At 47.6% G+C, this 25984-nt stretch overlaps 1 protein-coding gene across 3 annotated transcripts in view; it reads left to right on the forward strand.

The window, feature by feature from the left end:
• The window catches only part of FAM135A (family with sequence similarity 135 member A), a 907387-nt gene that overhangs the window by 739856 nt on the left and 141547 nt on the right, over nt 1–25984 (forward strand). For 2 of the 3 annotated variants that reach the window (XM_085610912.1, XM_085610914.1), the window contains one exon: nt 4188–4339. In XM_085610912.1, coding sequence (XP_085467038.1) covers nt 4188–4339 — 152 coding nt within the window. Of the gene's footprint in view, nt 1–3584; nt 3715–4187; nt 4340–25984 lie in introns of those variants that run through there. The other variant, XM_085610915.1, reaches the window with a different exon arrangement.

Consider the following 25984-nt stretch of genomic DNA (forward strand, 5'->3'; position numbering starts at 1 on the left):
GGGTCTTTCCTCGAAAATTCCTGCCACAACGGGGTTTCGTTCCTTTCGTGGCCAGGGCAGGGGTACCCAGGTGCGCTCTTCCAGCAAGCCTGTGCAGAGCCAGCCTCAGCGAGGCCGCAGACGTGGTTTCCGCAGGGGCGGGTCTGGTAACCAGCGTGCGGGGCAGTCCACTTCCACCCCCGCTGCTTCTGCCTCGAAACCTTCCTAATCCGAGCTTCAGGGGGCACCCCACGCCAGTGGGTGGCAGGGTTCATCTCCACCACTGGCGCGAGATTATGTCGGACAAGTGGGTGCTGCAGATAGTCTGCCAAGGTTACTCACTCCCTTTTCTGTCCTCCCCTCCTGCCATGCCACCTCGGTACCACCACATGTCGGGGGATCATTTGGCTCTTCTCCGTCAGGAAGTCACGGCCCTCCTGGCCAAGGGGGCCATCGAGTACGTTCCTGATCAGGAAGTAGGGAGTGGTTGCTATTCCCACTAATTCCTGGTCCCCAAGAAGGACTAAGTAGCCTCCGTGACGTCGTCCCGGCGCGCACGACGCCAGTGACGGGTGCAGAGCCGCACGGCGCCACCTATTGGCGCGCAGGGTTACTGCTTGGCAGAAAACTTTCCGGATCCAGACTGACGCCTGGGGAATATTCTAAGGTAGGGAATCTATCACTAACTAATGTCTCTTACAGATATATCGTTACACAAGTAGTAACTTGTGCGTTAGTTCACAAAGTACTACTGCCTTGACAACCAGGTCTGGCGGGAAGGTTACTTTTATTGTACAGATTTTGGTTTGAGCCCAGACCCTCTTCCTTTGGGAGGTACTGCTATGTGTCTCTTCTGAAAGTAAGGAATCTGTAGTTAGAAGTGTCAATCAGAATAAAAAGTTACCTACCTTTGGTAACACTTTTTAGTGGACACTGTAGCCAACCGCAGATTCCGCACAGTCCTCACCCTCATTCCCTTGATCCTTTGGAGTGGCCTTTTTAACATCTAAAAAGGATCCAAGTTGGAAGCTCAGCCAAGCGTTTCTGACAGTTTGTAGTATGCTCCGTGTTTGAGCATGGAAGAGGAAAGAGGAAACTGATGTCATAAGCAGGGGTGGCGCTTACCAGCAACTCAGCTCAGTCACTTCTGGGGTGTAATGGATTCACCACATAACCACACAGCACTACCTATCGAAATGTGGGAGCATTGCTGAAGAATTCTCTGGATCTAATCTGGTGCATGGGATATTTTAAAGTTGAGGAAACTGTGGGCAAATAAAGTATCTACCAGAACAGCTGCTGCAAAGGGTACGTAACTTGTTCCCTCTTCCTTAAGCATTTATCTCTTAATTGTCATGAATTGTAATGGAATTATATCTGGATGCATGTCAGTCTATTGTTTACGATTTTTTCATGTCAGTGCTTGCATATAGTATATAAATTGCTAGAATGTAATCACACATTTGATTTACTAATATTTTCATATGTGCTAAATGTTTAGTACCTCTGCAGGTGTTATTTATTTGATTTCTAGGTTTTGAAGATACATTATATTTGTAATTTTTTACATCACATAGCTGATGATGTTGACATTTGTTAAAGCATTCATTTAGTTTTCTATTTCCTGATTCATTTAACTTGTTGGCCAACTATCACCCTATCAGCCTTAAAGATATAAGCCAGAAAATATTTGCCCATGTACTTCTGGGGCGACTCCAGACCTGGATAGAGGAGTATGATATTCTTACTCACCTCCAAGCCGGGTTTAGAGCAAAGATCTCCACAACTGATGAGATCTTCAGGCTACAACTATTACATTGGAAAATTGTGTGCATAGAGGGTGGCAGCCTCTATTTAATATTAGTGGACCTCAAATCTGCATTCGATCTGGTACTGAGGGATAAATGATGGGCCATTATATTGGCTATGGGAGTCCCTGAGTATCTCTGTCATCAGTTGAAGCGCTTATATGAGGTTAACTTCGCTCAAATTAGGTATGATAAAAACGGTGAACTTTCAGCCCCCTTGCTTGTAGTGAGAGGCGATCGCCAAGGCTGCGTCCTGGCGCCTACTCTTTTCTGCCTCTTCATGAACGGCTTAATTGTGTCGTTGATTGCTGGAAAGGACATCGATGCCCCCAGGATAGCGAACCTCAGAATACCAGCTATGATGTTCGCAGACGATACCCTCCTGCTCTCGAAATCCCCAATGGGAATCTGGAGGGCCCGTGACATCTTCAGTGTTTTTTGTAGAAACCGGGGTCTGGAGATTATTCTCCAAAAACGAAGTACATGGTATTGAATGTGGGCAATAGCACCTGTCCAAATCCCCGTCTGGATGAAAGACCTCCAGAGAGGTTATCCATCTTTGAGTATTTGGGCAATACGCTTACTGAGAAAATGGACCGGGGTGCACAAATAAATAAAGCAAACTTAAAGCTGGCTCAGACAACGGGGAGCATTACAAAGCTATATAGCAGCTGCGCTCACTAACTGGTTGGCCCGGCGGTGGAAATCTACAAGGTACAGGCTAGGGGTGCCCCCCCTGTATGGCACTGAAATTTGGGGCCATTGCTCACCTGGCTCTTTATTGTGTATAGAGAATTCCTTAGCTAAGGCCTTCCCTCTGGCTCCCATTAACACCTCTCGGAATGGACCTTGGGATTAGGCCCATCGCAGATGAAGCCGCTTGTAGACCTCTTTTATTTTTGCGACGTCTGAGGAGTACCCCAAACTGGCTTTATATAGGGAAGAGCTGACAAGGTGCGGGAAAACTATCATGGCTGGCACATAGTAGGAACACCTGCTAGGCACTGGGTAGGGGTAACCTGTGGAATAAAGCACAATAAACTTGCCAAGCGACATCCAGAAACGTCCTGATGGAGAGTTATAGAGAATATAAACTCACGCAGTTACAGAGAAGGTCTATATCTGGCCGATTGACCTTTGGGTTTCTGGAAGTAAAAGATAAATGCAGTCTAGAATTGGTTCTGAACGACATCCAGCCGCTCCTCGCCAAGAAGCTGTACCTACAATTCAGACATGGGGTGCTCCCGCTGCATACATTTACTAACAAATGGGCAAGTTTACCCAGTCTGGGTTGTCCAGCTTGTAATAATGCAGACGAGACGGCACTTCATGTGCTGTCCTTTTGCCAAGCTTATAGGAGGGCGAGGATTCAATGGCTGCTTCAGCTATGCAGAAACTTGGGGTCCAAACATTGTAGCGAGGTTTTTAGGCTATTCAAATATGATACCCATATTCCCATTTTGTTCTCTATCTCACGCTTTTTATTTTGCATGTGGTGGCCCCGCAGAGAGCCATCCTAAAGAAGATTGTGAAGGTTTCCCTGGCTCACTTTTTTCCCCATCATGCAAATTGGGCCCTGTCTTTTCTTTTGTTAAAATGAATGAGTACTAATTGATGACTTTTTTATGTTCTTCCTTTTAATCATTATGTGTTGTACAAACCGTTGGCTTCATATTTCTATGTTTTTAACCATTATGAATGCTGGCAGGCGAGGGTCATCATGATGGTCTTAAAAATGTTGGTTTGTTGTAACTGTAATGACCTTTTTACAGTGTAAGCTTTGTATATGCATTTTAGAAAGCGCTGTCCAAGTTGAAAGCAAAAACCTCCATGCTGCTGAAAGTACTGCATGTGCACCTTTTATGTCACTTTGGGCCAGGACAGCGGTTTAGTTGAATCACATGGGATTATTGTAATGGTCATCCTCCTGCCCAGGTATTGCTTATGCATTTAATTGACACCGTCTTTTTAAACAATGTAAACGCCATCAAGTTGCCCAAAGTTTTGCACACAAACTTTAATTGAGACTTATAACTGAGTGAAAACGACTCTCTGGAAAAGCCACCCTACTGGTCACATATCTGCACTTTATTGAACCTTATCGTTTGACTAATGTAAAGGCCTTCATGTTACCCGCACATTTAATAAGTATATTATGTCTCTTTTACTTGTGTTAAGACTAGTGAAAGGGAGAGTTGATCGCGCTTAGTAAACTAGACTGGAATTTGTTTTAGTTATGTGCCATCTGGTCCCTTATGCAAATCAATGGATATCTTTTATGAGTTGTATGTAATATATTGTATATTATCTGTGCTTTTATGGCCATGCTCGCCGAAATAAAGTTTTTATGATGATAATGATGATAATGTAAACAATTAACATATGTTATTCTCTTTTTAGTTTTATAGGACACTCACTGGGTAATTTAATCATTCGATCGGTGCTAACAAGGCCCAGGTTTAAATATTATCTCAGTAAACTTTACACCTTCCTTTCTCTCTCTGGACCCCATCTTGGTACACTTTACAACAGCAGTGCTCTTGTTAATACCGGTAAGTTTTGTACCATTCCTAGTTTCATTCCACAGCATATTGGTCCAAATATCTTCGAACTGTTGTTTTACATCATTGTATTTCTTGTTGTACTTCTGATAGAATTATGTTAACGTGCTCCAATTTAATCCTAGAGGTTTGGCATAGCTCTTCATGTTTTAGGCTTCAAGATAAGAGGCTTTGCTGCTTTTGGATGGTGGGACGTTGTTTCCAGTATGGTTCTCAGTTTGCAGAGCAGGCACTCAGGAAGTCTTTTCTGTAAGTTAGACAATGACCTGAAATATAAACTCAAAGCTAGAGTATTGACGACATGTTATGAATGGACTCTGGAAGAAGTACTACATGTTGTGTAAGGGAGTTGCAAGAACTACTGTAAAGAAGTTAAAAACGTTGTTTCTGAATGGAAAGTATTGTACGTGACCATTCGTGTCTGTGACAAACTAAGAGATGACTAGTTTACCCTCCCACTAAAATCCTAACTTAAGACAAAATCCTAACCTAAGACAAAATCCTAATTTAAGACAAAATCCTAATTTTACTACTACTAAATGTCTTCTGTGAATACCAAAAGTAGTAAGTTTCGGATTTTGTCTCAGACTAGTTCTGTGAATCGACCCCAATGGGAATAGATTATATCTTTATCGTTATAAAAATATTCATCGATCGACTACTCATTTGCATGAGAAACGTATATGTGTTGGTTGCTCATCTCGCTTTCCTGGAAAGAAGATATTGAGTTTGCTTTGTTTTTTAGGTGTAGGTAAGCTAGTAAAATTAGCCTGAATGCTGTTAGATCTGTGGTAGGCATTATCATGACCTTTTATGATTTCATTACTGCGCATGATCATATTCTTGCTGTTAAAGGTGAGTTAGAGAATTTTACTCTGAGATTTGACTTTGTCAAACACTTTGCTGCATTTGAATGAACCTTATGCTAACTCCCTCTATTGATTTACCATGCATTTTTGACTAACTTTTATATTTCTGCCTTCTATATTGCACTTTAATTATTTAATAAACCTTCGTGTTTTCTAAACTTACTAGACTTAAGACATTAAGCTTATTTAATTGACCATGCTTATTCATTTGATGTCAAACTGTTATCTGTAGGCACGCATTACCTCAAACGTTCTTGAGGTTAACACCATTTCCTATCCTACATAGGGACTTTATCATAGATTATTAAATAAGATAGAGCAAACAGTTTTGGTGGTGTATGCGGGCAAAACAGATGACAGATTAGGTAAGGGATAGAATTAAAATGTTTCCCTCCTGGATTTCTGTGCACCCTCTGGGTTCCTACGGTCTGCCAAAATTGGATTATAGGCAGTGTTCCTGAGCAAGGAAATGTGAGTATCAGTAGAACAAGATGTATTGCAACGGATTACAGTGTTGACTGAGGTGAGTTGTGGTACTTGCAGGTTTGAGATTTTGTGGTGTCATGAATTATAGTATGTGCTAAATTTTGGTGATTCTGTTTTGCTTTGCATGTCATTTGTAGTCTTAAATGGCGATTTATATCTGAAAGAAACACGTTAGTTAGATTCCTCACCTTAGAATATCCCCAGGCGTCAGACTGGATCCGGAAGATTTTTCCTCAGCAAGACCCCTTGCGCGTCGCTAGGCGTCGTCTGCGGCTCCGCGTCCGTTGTCGGCGTCGTGCGCCGGAATGACGTCGTCGGAGTACTTAGACGCCGCCCTCGCGCGCTGACGTCAGTTCTTCTTTTTTCCGCGCCAGTAAGCGCAGATCCGGGAGAGCTACCCCTTTTAGTTTTTTTTTACTACGTTTTTTGATCCTTTTTGATCTTGTCTCGACTCCGGTGCCGGTAGGATGCCTGGTTTCAAAGCCTGTGCTGACTGCAACCGCTTGATGTCGGTTACGGATCATCACCGCCGGTGCCTTTACTGTTTGGGCCTCGACCACGACGCGGAGTCGTGCTCGGACTGCAAGGCCCTGACCTCGAAGGCTAGACGGGAGCGGTCCCGTAAGCTCCTCGAGCTTCGCCACTCTGCTCCGCGCCCCTCTCGATCCCGGTCCAGGAGGAGGTCCAAGGATCGGTCGCGGAGCCGCAGCCGACGTCATCATCGCTCGTCTGGCTCCAAGTCTTCGGGTAAGTCGAAGCACTCCAAGAAGTCCAAGAGGCGACACCGCTCTTCGGACTCCCCTCGCCGGTCGCGCGACTCGGCCGAGGGTCAGGGTGGTTCCACCCCCGCGGCTCTGGCGGAGCCGCAGGCGCCGCGTAAGTCCCCATACCCGCCGGTCCCTGGGACTGACGCGACGCCGGCGGAAGTCAGTGCCTTCCTCTCGGCCATGAGGAACCTGGCTCCGCCGTCGACGCCCGCTGGCGCGCCTTCGGGCCCCGCGGACCCGACTGGGCAACCTTGCATGCCGTCGCCGGCTCCGGCCATGACGCCGCAGGTTCCCGAGGGACTCGTCCCCGAGTCCCCCTCGACGCCGGTCGACCTCGTCACGCCTCCTCTGCCGGCGTCGACACCGGTACCACTTCCGACGCCGGCTCCGCTCGGCGTCGAGCCCCAGTTCAGCCCCGCTCCGGACCCGGCGCCGTTACGGCGTCGATGGACGCCGCGTACGGCGCTGTTAGAGACACATTATGTCTATCGTCCGGCTCCGATCCTTCCTCCTGTCTACCAGGAATCGGATGACGGGGACGTCTGGGAGGGGTCCGATGACCCTATGGCCGTTCAGGCTCAACTGTCACAGGACTGGGCAGATGAACTGGGGGAGGCTAGTGGTCTGGATACCTCACCAGACACTGGATTCATCTCTCCTCCGACTGTGGCTTCGAAGGAGGGTGCTGCTTTCTCTGTGGTGCTGCGCAAGGCGGCCGCAGCCCTTGGGCTCGAGCTGCCTGCCGTGGCTGTGAGGACTAACGTCCTCACTGAGGTGCTTCAGTCTGCAGCAAGCTCCACTGAGCCTCTGTTGCAATTCAATGAGGCCCTCATTGACGTTCTGCAGGGCACCTGGTCCAAGCCCTCCACAGTCCCTCCTGTGGACAGGAACGTCGCCAGGCGCCACCGCCCTGCTCCGGGCGACCCCAGTTTTCTGTCCCAACACCCCACCCCCGAGAGCCTGGTCATCCAGGCTTCTACCTCCCAATCCTCCTTCCCGACCGTTCCGCCGGACCGGGATTCCAAGAGACTGGAACAGTTTGGCAAAAAGCTGTTCTCCTCCCTTAGTTTGGGTCTGCGGTCCTTGAACACCGCCTGTCTTTTGGACCGTTATTCCCACTCTCTGTGGGATGCGGTGGAGGACGTGCTGCCCCTGTGTCCGGAGGAGGCCCAGACACGACTTACCCAGGCTCTGGCCGATGGGAGGGATGCAGCACGGCATGCAATCTGATGTGGGCTTGACACTACGGACTCGCTGGGTAGGGCGATTTCTACCACGGTGGCGCTTCGGCGTCACGCCTGGCTGCGGTCCACGTCCTTTTCGGGGGATGTCCAGAGCTCCCTCATGGACATCCCCTTTGATGGCACTCGCCTTTTTGGTGAGAAAGCGGACAGTGCGCTGAATCGCTTTGAGGAGTCCCGGGCTACGGCCAAGTCCTTGGGCCTCTCGGCCCCGCGGTCGCAAACTTCCGCCTTTCGCCCCTTTCGTGGCCAAGGAAGGGGTGCCTCCTCACGTCAGCCTAGCCACCAGCTGCAGAACCAACCTGCGCGCGGACGTGGTTTCCGCCGAGGCGGTTCTGGAGGACGACGCGGTCAGCCCACATCCACCCCGGCAGCATCCGCCTCAAAGCCTTCCTAGTCCGAGCTTTCAGGCCCATTCCACGCCAGTGGGCGGCAGAGTTCGCCATCACCTGCTCCACTGGCGGTCCATCACATCGGACAGGTGGGTGCTGCAAATCGTCCGAAGGGGCTACTCCCTCCCCTTCGAGACGACCCCTCCAGCCATGCCACCGCAGCACCACCGTATCTCGGGGGATCATTTGAATCTTCTCAACGAGGAAGTTTCGGCCCTCTTGGCCAAGGGGGCCGTCGAGCGCGTTCCGAGCCCAGAAGTAGGTCGTGGTTGTTATTCCCACTACTTTCTGGTTCCCAAGAAGGGCAAAGGGGGCCTACGCCCTATCTTGGACCTCCGGAACGTCAATGCCTTCCTCCGGAAGGAAAGGTTCAAAATGTTAACTTTGGCTCAGGTTCTAGCTGCCCTAGACCTTGGAGACTGGATGGTAGCGTTGGACTTGCAGGACGCATATTTCCACATCCCCGTCCTGCCGGCCCACCGGCGTTACCTGCGGTTCACGGTGGGTCAGGAGCACTTTCAGTTTACCGTGCTCCCCTTCGGCCTTACCAGTGCCCCTCGGGTGTTCACGAAAGTGATGGCGGTGGTCGCAGCTCATCTGCGCAGATCAGGGGTTCCAGTCTTCCCCTATCTCGACGACTGGTTGTTGAAGGCGGGCTCGCCCCAGGCAGTCGTCTCCCACCTCCAGACTACGGCGGATCTCCTGCATTTGCTGGGGTTTTCCATCAACGTGCCGAAGTCACACCTGAGTCCCTCTCAGACGCTCCTCTTCATCGGAGCAGTTCTAGATTCGGCGCAGTTCCGGGTCTATCCGCCGGAACAGCGGGTCCGGGATATTCAGGCCCTGATTCACATCTTTCGGCCTCTATCCTGGGTTTCGGTCAGGCTAGTGTTGCGGCTTCTGGGGCTGATGGCCTCCTGCATCCTACTAGTGCGGGCTCTGCAGTGGGACCTGAAGTTTCAGTGGGCCCAGCATCACGGCAACCTGTCCGACCATGTCTTGATCTCAGAGGGCACTGCACAGCAGTTGCAGTGGTGGCTCACAGACCGCGATTGGGTCACGGGCAAGAGCCTCTCCCTTCCCCAACCGGAGCATGTCGTAGTGACGGATGCGTCCCTCCTGGGATGGGGTGGCCATATGGGAGAGGCGGAGATCAGAGGCCTCTGGTCTCCGGTGGAGTCTCGCCTCCACATCAACCTGTTGGAGTTGAGAGCGATCCGACTTGCACTGAAAGCCTTCCTTCCCTCTGTCAGGGGAAGTGACGTGCAGGTGTTCACGGACAACACCACCGCCATGTGGTATTGCAACAAACAGGGCGGGGTGGGGTCGTGAACCCTTTGTCAGGAGGCTCTGCGCCTCTGGACGTGGCTGGAACACCAGGGCGTCACCCTAGTGGTTCAACATCTGGCGGGGTCTCTGAACGCCAGAGCAGACAAACTCAGCCGCCGGTGCATGATGGATCACGAATGGCATCTGAACTCCGAAGTGGCGCAAGGTCTCTTTCAGCAGTGGGGAGAGCCTTGGTTAGATCTATTCGCCACCGAAGAGAACGCGCAATGTCGGCAGTTCTGCGCGTTGGAATTTCCAAGGCGGCACTCGCTCGGCGACGCTTTTCGTCACGAGTGGAGTTGCGATCTGTTGTTCGCCTTTCCGCCTATACCACTTCTGCCCAGAGTGCTGAAGAAGATCAGGCACGACCGGGCCCAAGTCATCTTGGTGGCTCCGGATTGGGCACGAAGGTACTGGTATCCCGAGCTACTCAGTATGTTGACCGATCCTCCGATACGACTGCCCCTTCGGGAGGATCTTCTGTCGCAGCAGCAGGGGACGGTCCTCCACCCGAACCTGTCCAGCCTCCACCTCCATGCGTGGAGATTGAGCGGCGGCAGTTGATGCCATTTGACTTGCCTCCTGAAGTCTGTGATATCATTCTGGCAGCCAGGCGTCCCTCCACAAAGACGGTATACGCCTGCCGGTGGAACAAATTTGTGGCATGGTGCACAGCAAAGGCTGTGGATCCCCTTTCCGCCCCTCTTTCTGAGGTTCTCCTCTTTCTTCTTTCTTTGGCCCGGCAGGGCTCTGCCCTGGGCACCTTGAAAGGTTATCTTGCTGCCATCTCTGCCTTCTTGCGGCTTCCTGATCAGCCTTCTCTTTTCAAGTCCCCTGTAGTTACACGCTTTCTAAAAGGCATTACTCACACGTTCCCTCCTGTCCCTTTTGTAATGCCTCAGTGGGACTTGAATCTTGTTCTCACATTTCTAATGTGCGCTCCCTTTGAGCCTCTTCATAATTGTCCTCTTCGTCTGCTGACGCTTAAGACTGCTTTTCTGGTAGCCATCACCTCGGCTAGACGGGTGAGTGAGCTCCAGGCTTTATCATCAAAGCCTCCTTTTCTCTCTGTTCATCCGGACAAGGTTGTCCTTCGGCCTCGTCCCTCCTTTCTTCCGAAAGTGGTGACCCCCTTTCATCTTGGGCAGTCTGTCACCTTGCCCACCTTCTTTCCGCCTCCGCATCCTTCCAAAGAGGAAGAGAGGCTCCACCGTCTGGACCCAAAACGTGCGCTCTCCTTTTATCTGGACCGCACAAAGCAGTTCCGGGTGGACGACCAACTTTTCGTTGGATACGTGGGTGCTAAGAAGGGGAAAGCTGTGCACAAACGGACCATCTCTCGGTGGGTCGTTTTGTGCATCAAAATTTGTTATTCCTTGGCAAAAAAGGACCCTCCTGTTGGGCTGCGCGCCCATTCTACTCTGGCCACAGCGGCTACTACTGCTTTGGGACGGGGTGTCCCTTTGCAGGACATCTGTCAGGCGGCGACGTGGGCTTCGCTACACACGTTTGCCAGGCATTATTGCCTTGACAGCCAAGTCCGGAGGGATGGCTTCTTTGGCCGTTCTGTCCTCCAGGACTTTCTGGTGTGATCTTGGTTCGGAGACCCACCACCGGGGATGGTATTGCTTGGGTATCTATTCTAAGGTGAGGAATCTAACTAACGTGTTTCTTTCAGATGAACAAGTTACTTACCTTCGGTAACGATGTATCTGTAAGAAACATTAGTTAGTTAGATTCCTCACCGACCCACCCATCCTCCCCGTTCTGCGAACTGACATCTAGGGTTAAGGCTATCCCTTTCAGGGCCCTAGAATTTTTTGGCACCAGTGTCGGTATCTTGCATGGCTCTGCGTTCCTGGCGCGGAAGGCTATGTACAAGAACTGACGTCAGCGCGCGAGGGCGGCGTCTAAGTACTCCGACGTCATTCCGGCGCACGACACCGACGACGGACGCGGAGCCGCAGACGACGCCTAGCGACGCGCAAGGGGTATTGCTGACGAAAAATCTTCCGGATCCAGTCTGACGCCTGGGGATATTCTAGGTGAGGAATCTAACTAACTAATGTTTCTTACAGATACATCGTTACCGAAGGTAAGTAACTTGTTCATCTAGGCTGGTGTCCTGTGTAGGAAGGTAAGATCTGCTTAAATGGTTACCCCCACTTTTTGCTGGTGTCAGTATGTTTTTTTGACTAGTCTGATAGGGATCCTACTAATCATGATACCAGTCACTGTGCTTCCTCCCTGAATTTGACATGGTAAGTACTTTTGTACCGCCACAATTAACTACTGGTGTACCCCTGTAAGTCCCTAGTATATGGCACTGAGGTACCCAGGGAATAGGTACACCAGGGGTCTCCCATGGGCTGCAGCATGTATTATGACACCCATGAGAGACCACTCCAACTGTGACTACAGGCCTGCCTTTGCAGCCTGTGCAAGCTGGTTCTAGCACCACTTACGACAGATATAAGTTTCCTTATATCCGAGGTCACTAAACTTAAAACCTGTAAGTCACCCCTAAGGCAGGTCTTTCAATCCTGAAGGCAGGGTGCTGGGTTATAAGTGTGTGGGTACCCCTGCATGAGCAGGACACCCCTAAAAACCCCAGAGTCGATTGTTCAGGCTTTGTAAGTGAGGTCAGCTATTTTAATGCGTATAGTGGCCAGCCGGCATTACGCAATGGCTAACTATATAGTGGATGTGCCGAAACTGGCCATGTTTGATATCAAACATGTTGGAATCATACCGCAAAACCATTACCGGTGTGAGAGTTATGATTTCATGCACAGGAAGTCTCTTCCATGAAGTCCCAGTACTCAGCCGACCACAGATGCGATTCTACCCTCCTGTTGCTGAGCTGAGCTCGAGCAGGAGAAGGTAGAACAATAGGTTTCCTGTCACAGGGCAGTGTGACCACCTCCCAGACAGGATTTAGTGCATTGGGCTAGGGTGGGAGCACTTGCCAGTGCCACCAGTCTGCTTTGAAGCTCACCTTTGGTGCCCTCCTTGCATACTACTGTTTGAGCCAGCTCAGGGAGCCCATTGGCTCCCGCTCTGGCACAAAACAGGACAAAGGACATGGGAGTATCCTCTCCTCTGTCCAGCCCCTCCTCTGGGAGGGACCCCTGAGTCGTCCTAACTAACCCCTTTCATAGGATATAAAAGGGCTTACCTGTGGGTGGGTTCTCAGATTCGTCCTGGGACAAGACTCAAGCCTGAAACCACGTCACTCTTTGACTGTCTGGACACTTGGACACTTGGACTTAGCTGGACTTCGCCTGGAAGGAAGACTGCATCAAGGAAAACTCCTGCTGCTCCTGGTCTTGCTGTTCTGCAAGCCTTCTTCGTCAACCATGTCTGTGCTTCTTCCAGGATCTTTCAGCACACCTGTGGGTATCAAGGACATCCAAAGTAATCTTCCTTGGAGTGAAGGAGTCACTCCTCTGAAACTGCAGGCACTGCAACTAAGCTGACCAGTCTGCTGCTCCTGACGTCCCACGGGCTTCCAAAGGCTCAGCAACATAGGTGGTGGTTCTTCAACTTCCTTGAGGCCTGACCAGTCCTCTCTGTAATTTTGAGGCCAGTATCCCTTGTCGGAACCGCTGGGACCAAACCCCTGTGCACCGCGTTGACAAGCCGTTGACAAGGTTTGTTCACTCAGCACTCCAGGATCTCTTCCTTACAAAATCGTCGTCCTCACCACATCCTCTACACCGTGGTCCTTTATCTTTGGTGAGCCGCTCGAGGTCCTCTTGGGACTCCTGTGCTTTTGGCCTGTGGGTCCTCTCGAGGGTCTTCTCTTGTATCAGTGGGCTCCCCTGCTTGCTTTGGCTTGCTCTGACTCTCCTGCACCTTGCACCTTCATTGTTTACCATGTCTGTTGCTGCTGCCAAGGACACTGACCCCCTCGTTCACGACTTCAGATGTGGGACAGCTCATGCACGGCTCCTTTTCTTTCTCAGTGTCGCCTGGTCCTCACAGCTCCAGCGACAATTTCACACCTCATCTTCCGTCATCTGTGGGCATTGCTCTCCTGTGCCTCCTGGTCACCTCTGAGTGGCCTAGACATTATATAATGATCAAACTCCAGGACTGGAAACTGGTTCTAGATTTTAAAATAGCCCCCAGGCTAGACAGCGACCACAATGCCCTAATCCTTTCACTAGCCGCTGACGGATTTTTTAATGGTGCTGTTCCAGGAAATAGATTATCTGCCCCAAGTCTTACCTTATCCAGCAATAGGCGAAGAATAAGGTGGGACAAACTCCTAGAGAAACAGACTTGCATAAGGACCATATATGAGCTAGTGGCATCAGCCCTTGAAAAAGTGGAAAGACTCCTCCCTCAATTGCCCTCGCCAGATGGGTGCTTCTCCCTCGGGGACATTCACCAGACCCTTTGCGATAACCTTGCTGAGGTACTGAACCCTGTGGTCCGGGACAGGAAAGTGAGGAGAGAAAGAGCCTCATGGTTCAATGCCAGTTGCAGGGGAGCTAAGAAAGATCTCCTTCGGGCGTTTAAAAACAAGGAGGCCCCCTCGGTAATTAGGGAAAAGAGGGTCGCTTACAAGCTCCTCCTTGAAAACGCTAAAATCGACTGGGACTGGGAGAATTGGGCAGAAATGACAACTGCACTTAATACCAGAGACTCAAGGAAATTCTGGCAAATAGTCAAACATGGCTCAGCCGAGCCTGTTATGGCTATAGAGGGAAATATAGCGCCCGAAGTATGGGAGGAACATTTCTCATCGCTTTATAGTAGGGCTGGGCTAGACCAAATAGGAATCCAGGCCGGGACCCCAGTCGCCTTAATCATTGATAATCCCTCTGAGATGGAAGATTTCAACTTGGAGGAACTGGAAATGGCAATCACTCGCCTTTCCACAGGAAAAGCGCCAGGTCTTGACAAGCTCCCAGGTGATCTCTTAAAGCATGAGGTTGGAATTTGGGCACCCTACCTCTTGGTACTGTTCAATGCCATCATCCATGGGATGGCGGTCCCTCCAACTTGGCTCGGGGCGGAGATCGTGCCCATCTTTAAAAGGGGCTCACCTCTGCTCCCTGCTAATTACAGACCGATCAGTCTGATAGACGTCCCACAGAAGCTCTTCGCGAGGCTTCTGTTGGATCGTCTCTTGGACTGGATCGAAGGGAGGGACATCCTGAGCCCCCTCCAGGCAGGGTTTCGTCAGAAGACCTCCACCATAGACCAGGTCTTTAGGCTGTCCCTCTTACACTGGAAAACAATACAGCTGGAGGGTGGCAGTCTCTATACTGTATTTGTGGACTTAAGGGCAGCCTTTGACCTGGTTCCACGCGGTAAGCTCTGGGAAGTGCTGGCGAATGTTGGGGTGCCAGCTGATCTTTTGACAATGATCATCCGCCTCCACACTAACACCTATGCTCGTGTGAGGTGTGGTAGACAGGGTGCTCTATCAAATAAGTTTCCCGTTGACAGAGGGGTAAGACAGGGGTGCGTACTCGCACCAACCCTGTTCTGCCTCTTTGTCAACGGTGTTATTGATCACCTCAACGGGGTCCCCAATTCGGATGTCCCAAAGTTGGCGGGAAGGAGGGTTCCGGCAATCATGTTTGCGGATGATACCCTCCTTCTCTCCAAGTCGCCGATGGGAATCCAGCGTGTGTTGGATGGATTTGGGGACTTTTGCAGAGAGCATGGATTGGAGATAAATACTCTAAAGACAAAATTCATGGCCTTCAATCCGCCACCCAGGTTTCACCGCATCCCACGTATAGGGAATAACATACTTGAACGAGTTAACACCTTTGAATACCTTGGTGTTACCCTTAACGAGGAACTGGGGTGGGGTCCGCACCAGGAGAAAGTAAGGATGAAACTAGTGCAACATGTTGGCGGAATACTAAGGATGGTAGGGAAGAATAGGTCGACCCTTAAACCCATAGGCCCACCCCTCCATATTTATAGGGTGCAAGCCAGAGGAGCTGTCACATATGGTAGTGAATTATGGGGTCACAAAGTCTCGGATAGTCTGACAAAAGAGGAGAATAGATTTCTTAGGTGTTTAGTAGCTCTTCCTCCGAGTACACCCCTAGTGCCTCTAAGACTCGACCTAGGCATTAGACCCCTGGAAGAAGAGCTGGCACTTCGCCCCGTGATCTATTGGCGTAGATTGTGGACGGTGCCCGATCTGATTCATTATAGACAGGGCCTGCAGGAAGTCCTTAGCTTTCCAAATTCGGGGAACATTGTCTGGCTTAAACTTGTAAGGAATAGTCTGGTGAGCCTAGGTCTGGATGCACTTTGGAACGACCCTCGGGATGCCTGCCCCAGGCTTCCTAAAAAAGTTTTAACCAAACTGTATTATAATTCCAAGGCTCCCACACTTCGATCTTTAAAATCTCTAGGGTCTTTAACGTACCAATTCCTTTACATTAAGAATACCTACAGCCTTGAATCAACCCTTGACAATGTTTACCCTGTAATAATTAGGAAGCTTTATTTGCAATGGAGGCACGGGTCCTTGCCAATTCGTGCTCTTACTAGTCTTTGGTCTGTGCCGACACCCAGTATTTGCCCGGCATGCAGAGCAAGCGATGAAACTGAGCTGCATCTTATATTTTTCTGTCCGGGCTATACTGAGGCGCGCAGAAAATGGATCATTCCCGCCTGTAGGAATCTGGGTTTTACCAGGTGCCACGAAGCCTTTAGAATTTTCAAGAGTGAAATGGCTGTTCACATTGTGTTTGCTGTGGCCAAATTTCTGGGGGCTTTATGGCACAAGCGGAAACGGTATTTAAAATTGTCATTATGATTCATCTTGCACTGTGTTAAATGGCACATGATTCTATGTAACCAGCAGGTATCTAGCCGTGTGGCTGCACCAATTTTTTAATTATCTAATGTATGGCTTTTAAATGTTTTTATATTCATTTTATGTACTTTTATGGAGATTCTCCGAAATAAATTTTTTCTTGACTTGACATCCAAAGTAATCTTCCTTGGAGTGAAGGAGTCACTCCTCTGAAACTGCAGGCACTGCAACTAAGCTGACCAGTCTGCTGCTCCTGACGTCCCACGGGCTTCCAAAGGCTCAGCAACATAGGTGGTGGTTCTTCAACTTCCTTGAGGCCTGACCAGTCCTCTCTGTAATTTTGAGGCCAGTATCCCTTGTCGGAACCGCTGGGACCAAACCCCTGTGCACCGCGTTGACAAGCCGTTGACAAGGTTTGTTCACTCAGCACTCCAGGATCTCTTCCTTACAAAATCATCGTCCTCACCACATCCTCTACACCGTGGTCCTTTATCTTTGGTGAGCCGCTCGAGGTCCTCTTGGGACTCCTGTGCTTTTGGCCTGTGGGTCCTCTCGAGGGTCTTCTCTTGTATCAGTGGGCTCCCCTGCTTGCTTTGGCTTGCTCTGACTCTCCTGCACCTTGCACCTTCATTGTTTACCATGTCTGTTGCTGCTGCCAAGGACACTGACCCCCTCGTTCACGACTTCAGATGTGGGGCAGCTCATGCACGGCTCCTGTTCTTCCTCAGTGTCGCCTGGTCCTCACAGCTCCAGCGACAATTTCACACCTCATCTTCCGTCATCTGTGGGCATTGCTCTCCTGTGCCTCCTGGTCACCTCTGAGTGGCCTAGACTCTGTCCCCTATGCTTGCAGGCTCTTCTCTTCAAGAATCCACCCTCGGTTTCCACCGGACTCTTGCACAGACTTCGCCAGTGGCATCTTTACTGAAGTCCTCCATTGTGGTCTATGGCGGTTTCCGACATCACTTCGCACCTATGCACCGGGCTTCCCTGATGTAGGTATCCTTGTTCCTGGGGTATCCATGGGTGGGGTGACTCGCCAACCTTCTGGCTTCCACTGAGTTTCTTCAGGGTCCACTGGGAAGGGTCCTTCTTCCAAACTGCAACTGCGACTTTCCAGTTGACTTGTATTGAGTATGCAGCTGTGTTTCCACTCTGCACATAACCTCTGTGGGGTTCCTGGGTACTTACCTTGCGTGGTTCCTTGTGTCCTCAGCTCTTCTGTGTCTCCTGGTCCAAGTCCCGACTTTGGTCGCAGTTCGCTTTCCACTTTCTGAGTATATGATTTGGTTTCCCCCTGGAGACCACTGTGTATTGTGCTTACCTACCTCTTGCAATTGAAGTATTATTGTGTTTTATGTGATGATATCTCCGTGTAGGAGATATACCAATCTGTTAGTGAGTGCTGTGTACTAAATAGACATATTTTTATAACTACGCTGTGTGGTTCTTTTTCATTTAACCCGCACTATATGATTAGATCTGGTTAACCAAGCTACTTAACACTCCTGGACTAAGCCTGAAGGCTGCTCTCCACAGCTACCACTTAGAGAGCCATCTATGGTTGCCCAAGACCACTAAAATCACCATAAGGATTGTCTGGATTAGTGCAAGGTGCTTCACTTAAATGAGTGTGCACCATTTACTAAGTCAGCCTCCTACAGCCTGTTTCTCCATAAGGGATACGGAGTACATTACTCCGTTTTCCTGACTGAGGTGCCAACTGCAAAATTTTGAAATTACTGGCAAGCTGGTGGTCACTTCTAAAGCATTGGCACACTGTTCCTAATGATGCTTTTCATAGTTTGGTGCAGGACGCCATCAACATGATGGGGCCCCTGCACAAAACTGTTTTCTTTTTTATTTCCAAAAAGAAAGTCCCAAAGTAGGATTTTCTTTCTGAAAATAAAAATGAAAATGCTCTCCTTGCCATGGGAGTCCTCTCCAATGGTGAAGGGAGCATTTAAAGGTTTTCACAGCCCTTCACTGTCAGGATTTTCCTGGTGGTGATGGGCAGTGAAAAATTGCCTCTAATTTCATCTATCTAAATTATGTGGGTGGACTTCGAGGTCTGCCTCCGACAGTCTTTACTTCACTCTGCCATTGGATAGTAATTAGCGTAATTTGAGATGGGCTGATATATCCAATACTGCGAATGCCGTGCAAGAGATCTATAGAACTCTAAGCGTAGCCCTAATCGCACTCGAGGGTCAGGACTGTATATCCTCCTAGACTATGGTCGTCCATGAAGAATGTTTTTCAAAAATGAAAGATCCTTTCCTGAAAGACATTAAAAATCGTAATATGCTCCAAAAAATACACAAATGGTTCAACCATGACTGCTGAGAGGCTAAAACTGAACGAGTTAAAGCTATAAAAAGCATGGAGAGACCGACAACATTACTTGTAGACAAAGACATGTCAAGGTTATTAAATCCAGCAAGTTGCAGTGTAAAGAAAGCCAGGTAATGGTAGAACTTGCTGGAAGCAGCAAAGGGAAAAGAGAGGCACCTGGTTTCATGTGGTGGGTGCAAGGATTACACTCGGTCAGAAAGCCATATACCTGCTGGGGAGTGGGTTGAGCCCTTTACAGCCCTTATGCAGACTTATCACATGGGGATGTTAGGGAATATCTTACTCCCCAGTCCTCTCCGAGGGCTATAAAGGAGAGCTGGTGGTATTCACATTGGAAGAAACCCTCAATGCGATCCAGGCTCAAAAAGCTGGGGAAACGCCTGGCCTCAATAAGATCTGACCTGTATCGCTCTCAACCTTTAATATGGCGATTGTATATAAATAACTTGTCTAATGTCATAGCTGCAGGAGCTCTAATCCCCAACTCCTGGAAAGGAGCTGAAATTATACAGATTTTCAAGGCAGAAGATAAAATGTCCCCACTAACTATTGGCCTATAAGCCTCATTGATAACATCCAGAAGATCTTTAGTAAGCAACTTCTCACAAAACTGTGGGAGTGGATTTCTACTAACAAGGTGTTTTCACACCTTCAGGCTGGGTTTACAGCTAAGATAAGCACAGTCGATCAGGTCTTACGGTTCCTGACTATAAAATGGAAATCTGTAGACATAGATCAGGGCTCCCTGTAGTTTGCGTTAGTGTCTCTACGATATGGCTTCGGACTCTAGTGCCTAGGGTAAACCGCTGGGAGGTCCTGGGTAAAATGAGTGTTTCTCCTGGGCTATTGTCTTTAATCTAACAGCTATATACAGATAATTTTGCGAAAGTCAGGTGGGGTCCGAGAGGGGTAACCATTAAGGATTTCCCTATGAGAACAGGTGTCCACCAAGGATGTGTTTTGGTACTTTTATTATTCATCAGTGGTTGTTTTACTTACCTGATGGATTGTGAGACCGATTCTACCCAAATGGCAGTTCCTTAGGTTATTATTTGCAGACGACAAACTTCTCTCAAAAGCCCTGAGGGGACTATGTATTCTTTTGGAACAGTTTAGTCTCTTTTGAAAAATTCATGGTCTGGAAATTAATGGTAGCAAAACTAAATACATGGTGCCTAATCTGCGGATAGAAATCCATGGGGAAAGAAGTTCTGGAATCCTCCCCATTATAAAGTGTTTCTGAATTTGATTACCTAGGAGTGAGATTTATTGATTTCCATAGATGAAATGCTCAGATTGAGAAAAGCTCACTGACTTTAAGGCACAGAACTAAAGGCTGTTATTAGGCTTGCCAATCGCGCTTTTTCATACCCTAACTCCCCAGCCATGGAGGTTTATAGGGCAACAGCATGTGGAACAGCTCTGTATAGGACAGAATTGTGGGGCTTTTGTAAGGTTGACTTGCTTTAGAAAAGTGAGAACTCTTTTATTAAATCATTGATGAGACTTCCCACCAGTGCACCATTACTCTTATTAAGGTTTGACCTAATTCTAAAATCGATCTAAGATTTATCCAGTTTTAAAACCAATTTTATATTGGATTAGATTATGGACAACAGGGTAACTAGCACCCTATGGAGAATGTCTTAGGGCTATATTGGGTAACCAGTTATCACATGCAATTCCTTGGCCATATCATATAAAAAAATGGCTGATTAGGTTAGGCCTGAGTGAGTATTGGTTCTATCCCACACTAATGCTGAGCGCTCGAAAAACTATGAAATTATGTTACTGTAACACTGTTTTAAGTGTAAGATTAGCCTCTGTCCTTCAGGTAGTCTTTCAGATTGCTACATGTCTTTTCAGTGTGTTCCACACTTTGAAGAATTTTTGCATTATGTTAATCCTTCGCTTACAAGAGCCCTGTATATTAAATTTAGGCTTGGGATTTTGCCCTTGTCTTTCTTTGTGTTCATGGAAAAAAGTGATAATCTCACTAATGTATGCTCCATCGGCTGTCATGCTGTAGTGATGAAGAGCACTTTTATTGTTTTTGCAATGCATTTGGGGAGCAACGTGCCCGGTGGATTGCCCCCCGTTACCGCCTTCTTGGGCTTAAAGATCGGCATGACGCTTTGAGAATATGCAAGATGGACAATAGGAGTTGCATTATTTACTTGATCTCCAATTATCTGCAGTCCATTTGGCATATTAGATCTTTGATCCAGGAATGCTACTAGAGAAAGCCCTTGGGGTGTGTTTTAAAGTGTCTTAACGCACTGTGGCCTATAGCCATCATGGAATCAGAACAGTGTTATAGCTGCTTGTTAATTTTTCTGAGCCTCAGTAGCATTTTTCTGTATATCATAGTGGACCCTTTTCGAGGTCCTTTTTAGGACTCTTCTTGAGGTTTTTGATGATCTGGTAATCTGTTTAGCACTGATGTTCAGTACTTTATATTTTTAAATTCCGTTCATACTGAATATGCAAGAGTTATAATCTGTATTGATTTGTCAAGTTATGTATTGGATTTATATGTTTTTATAGTGTACTTTTATGGTTTTGTGAACAAAAATAAAGTGAAGTGTCGCCAGGAGTCCACAGGGTCTGTCAGAGGGCAGGACTTGGTGCTCAATTTTAAATCGCATGTGGCAGCTTCAGGTTTCCCAGCTGACAGGCTGAATTGGGCAATGCTCTGTATTTGCTGATAAACAGGGTTGTTGTGGTACGCGCTGCAAGGCCTCAACATCTCCTTTGCAATCACCTATACCACGATGGCCCCTCCTGGCATACAGGATTGCCTCTAAGGCTCACACAAGTCTTGGCTCTTTGTCGGCACAGTTACTTGTATGGGGACCCCCCGGCATACAGGGTCACTGCAACAAGGCAGTACGTCCTCTGTGAGGCTTTCCACTAACCCTTGCTCCCTCCAGTGCGCTCCTCTTTCTTACAGGGCACATTGGCCTGGGAAGCAGGCAGGTGCTCCAGGCTCCAGAGCAGGTATTCTTGGTTTCCCTGGGCGATAGGACCTAACCCAGCAGGGAGACTTGCAGGCCTTGGCTTCAAGTCCTGCTCATAGGCAGAAGTCTTTCAGGGATTCCTCTCCTCACACAGCCTGTCTGGCTGCTTGGCTGATTACAAATGTTGGGTGTCTCAGCCTCCCCTTCCTATAGTCCATTTCCAGACACCAAATGTGATATAGAGTCTTAATCTTTTATGTTGGGGTTCTGCTTCTTTTGAGGCGTACACTTGTCTCTCTTCTTCCTCTTGAAAGGTTTGTCTGTCACAGTGGGAGAGACTCTGAAGCTGATAGTCCCACAACACAGTTTCTGGGAGTGACTAGGGTTCACACCTGGATGTCAGCCACAGTGATATGTGTAACGCCAGGTTAAAGATATATGATTCCCTTAACAGCCCCATCTCCTTCCTGAGATGTGTCCAGGCCCTTTCCTTGTGATCTATCAGTGGATCAAAAAGTACCTTTTTGAAGTGTACAGGGGGGAGTCTTTCTCTTCCTTCCTCCAGTGTGTCCCACTCACCTTACAGGAACAAAACAATACACAAATCTGTCTGGGAGGATTCCTCTACTCCTCATGTGTTCACGAGGTAGCCCTGTGCTTCCCAAAATGGAATCCAGGGTCCTCCATGTAATGTACCATCGCAGGCACACTTGCACCCAGTGTACATACACAGCACACATTTTGTCCAGTACTCTCACATCCATGTATTGTGCCACTCTAGATGCACACACATTCAGTCTGGATACGTGGGAAGACCATTCTTATAGAAGGGGAAGCCTCACACACAGTTTGTGTCATGCTTCATCATCGGCAACCTCTCCCTACCCTGGTAGGACACTGCTTCCACGACGGAGTCGACCTGATGGACTCAGACAAAGGAGGGAGTTCTTAGATAAAAATCTACTGGTCAATGGCGGGATCCAAATAAACAAAAAATACATTGCGGTTCCCCGGTATGTCACCTTTAATACTGGGGTCCTCAGGTACGTCTAAAAACAAAAGTGAGATGGTATTTTGAGGACAATGGCTCAAACCGTCTCTCTAAGCCAACATGTTTCTGCCCTAATGTTTAGTCTTACCAGGTCTTGGGCATTCTTCAGGGCTAAGGATCCCTACATGTATGTGAACTTATCTCCAAAAATACACAATACTGAAACTAGGAGACCCAGGTGAATTCCACCTGAGTATAGATATACCTATGAAGGTAAACTAACACAAATGAAAGTTAGAATATATTGGATTTCCCTACGTAAACATGCAAAAACATTACAATCTTGTAGTGGCCATACAAAAGACACTGCCCAGCCCGCCACTGAAAGAAACACACGTGATAAGTGATAAAGCATATTCTGATACGGCGCACATGCATTAAAAGCATGAATATATGGGTGTTTATGAACTATCCGAACGAGTCAGCTAACAACATTAAAAGCTATACTAAGACAGACTGGACCTCTGGTCCCCCATATTCAAGATAATTACCTTACCCTCCTCCCTTCCTTTGTTAACTCCTACCAGTGTCCGACTATAGAGGGCATTCTCCCCTCCCAGACCAGGAAGAAGGTATCCCCTTAATTAGGGTAAGGGATAGTCATGTTCTCTTGAAAGAATTGTTTAGTCTTTAACTAATTGTAATTGGTGTAATTTGCTTTCAATGCATGTGCGCCGTATTTTCATGTGCTTTATCACTCATCACATGTGTTTTTTGCAGTGGCATGCTGTGCAGTGTCACTTGTTTGCCCACATCAAGATTGTAATGGTTTTGCATGTGTACATAGGGATATCCAATATATTCTAACGTTCATTTGTTTCAATTTACCTTTCATAAGTTTATATATCTATACTGGGGCAGGATTCACCTGGGCCTTCCGGTTTTAATATCATGTATTTTTGGTGACTAGGCCATGTAAATTTAGTGATCCTTTGCCCTGAAGAATGCTCCATACCTGCTAAGGTTAAACATTAAAGCAGAAACATGATGGCTTAGAGAGCCGGTTTTAGCCATTGTCCTCAAAATACCATCTCAACTTTGTTTTAGATGTAGATGTACCTGAGATCCCCAGTATTAAAGGTGAAATGCCAGAGAAACACAAGTTATTTTTAGTTTACCTGGATCGTGCCATTGTCCGGTAGATTTTTATCTATGAACTTCCTCCTTCAACCGAGTCCATTAGGAGGTGACAGTAACCTACCAGGATGGGGAGAGGTTTTCGATGATGAAGCATGACACAAACTATGTGTGAGACGACTTCTTCCATAAGAATGGTCTTCCCACATATCCCAACGGTATTTCTGTGACGTCCCTGATTGGGCCTGGACTTGTATTCCCAAATAGGGAAGCATCCAGTCTACCTTCTTTCTTGTGAGTTAGTATTTTGACTAGGAAGGGCTTACGGTGGCCCTTACCTCCCCCTCTTCATTATTATGTTAAAAAGCTCATACATTCAGCACACACAGTCACTCTGTGCACACCACTCAGTACTGTATCTTTTCTGTATTGGTCCACAGTGTGCTAGTAACAAACACACACACTTTCAGCACACACATTCACCATGCGTGTGCTGCAGCACACTTCACCCTTTATGCATTGCACTTCTCACAAGCACACATACAACAGTCACATGGTTTTATGGCGCACGCACAGCAAGACACTACATCACTCATCTTATGTATTCCTTGCAGGCATACACACACTCAATACTGGCACTAACCATGCATGTATTGTACAGTTCTGCTCTATTCTTATACTGTCCCCTTCCCAGGTCCAGATACATCCACGGTTGCACTGTGCAGCACTCTACAGCTAACGGATGTAGGCCAAGGGTGAGTTAAGCACAGAACAGCAGAATACATTTTTAAAAGGTGAGTGAGCCTGTAGGTCTCACTCCAGTGACACAGTGTAATAGAACCTGTTCACTCCTACTGATAACTACACTATACTACCATCACTGCAGTCATACTGCTTAACTCTTGGTGAAGGGATAGCATTGCACTACTATAAGGGTAACACTTAGGGGAGCCCTCCCAGTCGCAGAAGACTGCAATGCGTGAGACAGCCGTATGGCATGGCGCACACTCATGATCCGTGTTTGTCTATGACAACAAAAATCCGACAACTGTGCAGTTAGGTACTAAAGGAAGGAGTATACATCCTTTACTGTGCAGAGGGCTTTTCTCTCAACAGGTGCACTGTGATAGGTTGGTTGTTGTGCCCTACTGTGACGTTGGATACCAGTGTCACCCTGCAATTGGTGGTCCTTGCTAGAACTGCGCTGTGAGTGGTTGATGGTCTTTGTTTATATTTCTTTGTTTTGTGTTGAATCAGTTTGAACCAAAATAGGTCATGTGTTTATGAAATCTAGGGTTTTTGTTTTGGAAGGAGAAAAGATTCCTCCTATAAAAAAATTCTGTATGAAATGATGTTGAATTCATGTGTTGATATATGCATGCAGTTAAAAGAATGGAACAAGATCACATAAATAGTGCTTTAAATGTGAGAAAGCATGAATATTTGATGCATATGATGTATGAGAAAAAACCACAACCTAGAACTGCACTGTTTTAGGCATTGAATGAATGGGATAATTTTGCAATTGAGAAAGAATGAAAGAAAATCAAGAGCCAAGTTAGAAATGCTGTGAGCAACTGGCAAGACTCAAATTGGGGATCTCAGAGATGAACATGGAGAGAGGATATGATGCTTGTGTGGGTGTGTTTCCTGCAATTGACAATGAGTCGGATAAAAGGAAAATTGATAATAAAAAGGCTGAAATTTAAAAAAATGGGAAATAGCTGAAATTCAGATGAGGGAGATAACTTTTTAGATGATTTATTAGACCAAGACCTCGGTATGTTTTACAAACACAATGACCGCCTCAAGATATGTGGGCATGTGAACTGAGTGCAAGAACACATACACTGGCACTCCCAGTACCACTTTATCACCCAAAAATTAGGCAGGTTCTAGTTGAATTATTACTGCTTGTGCTAGTTCACCTGCTGGTACAGCTGCTTCTACTATTGGCACAGTCACTTTCGTAACTACAGTACTACCTACAGACTGAACCAGCAAGGACAATAATTAATGTTCTCCAATTAAAGACTACATTTGCCGAACTCTGCATGGTGCAATTAGCATAGAAAGTGTGACTACATATAATGTGTATGAATTAAAAACCAGCATTTAAAACTGGTCAAAAGCTATAGAGAATGATGTAGTCAGAATGGGGGTAGTAAAAGCAAAAAAGGAAAAAGACAGAAGCACAAGTGAGAGCATGTGCAACTGAGCCTGAATCGGTTGTGACTTTTGTAACAATTTCAAAGGTGCTTGGGTAAATTTGAATATGTTGTTTGATAGTATTGGCAATACACATTTGTG

Source organism: Triturus cristatus, chromosome 6, assembly GCF_964204655.1.
Source record: "Triturus cristatus chromosome 6, aTriCri1.1, whole genome shotgun sequence".
Lineage (NCBI taxonomy): Eukaryota > Metazoa > Chordata > Amphibia > Caudata > Salamandridae > Triturus > Triturus cristatus.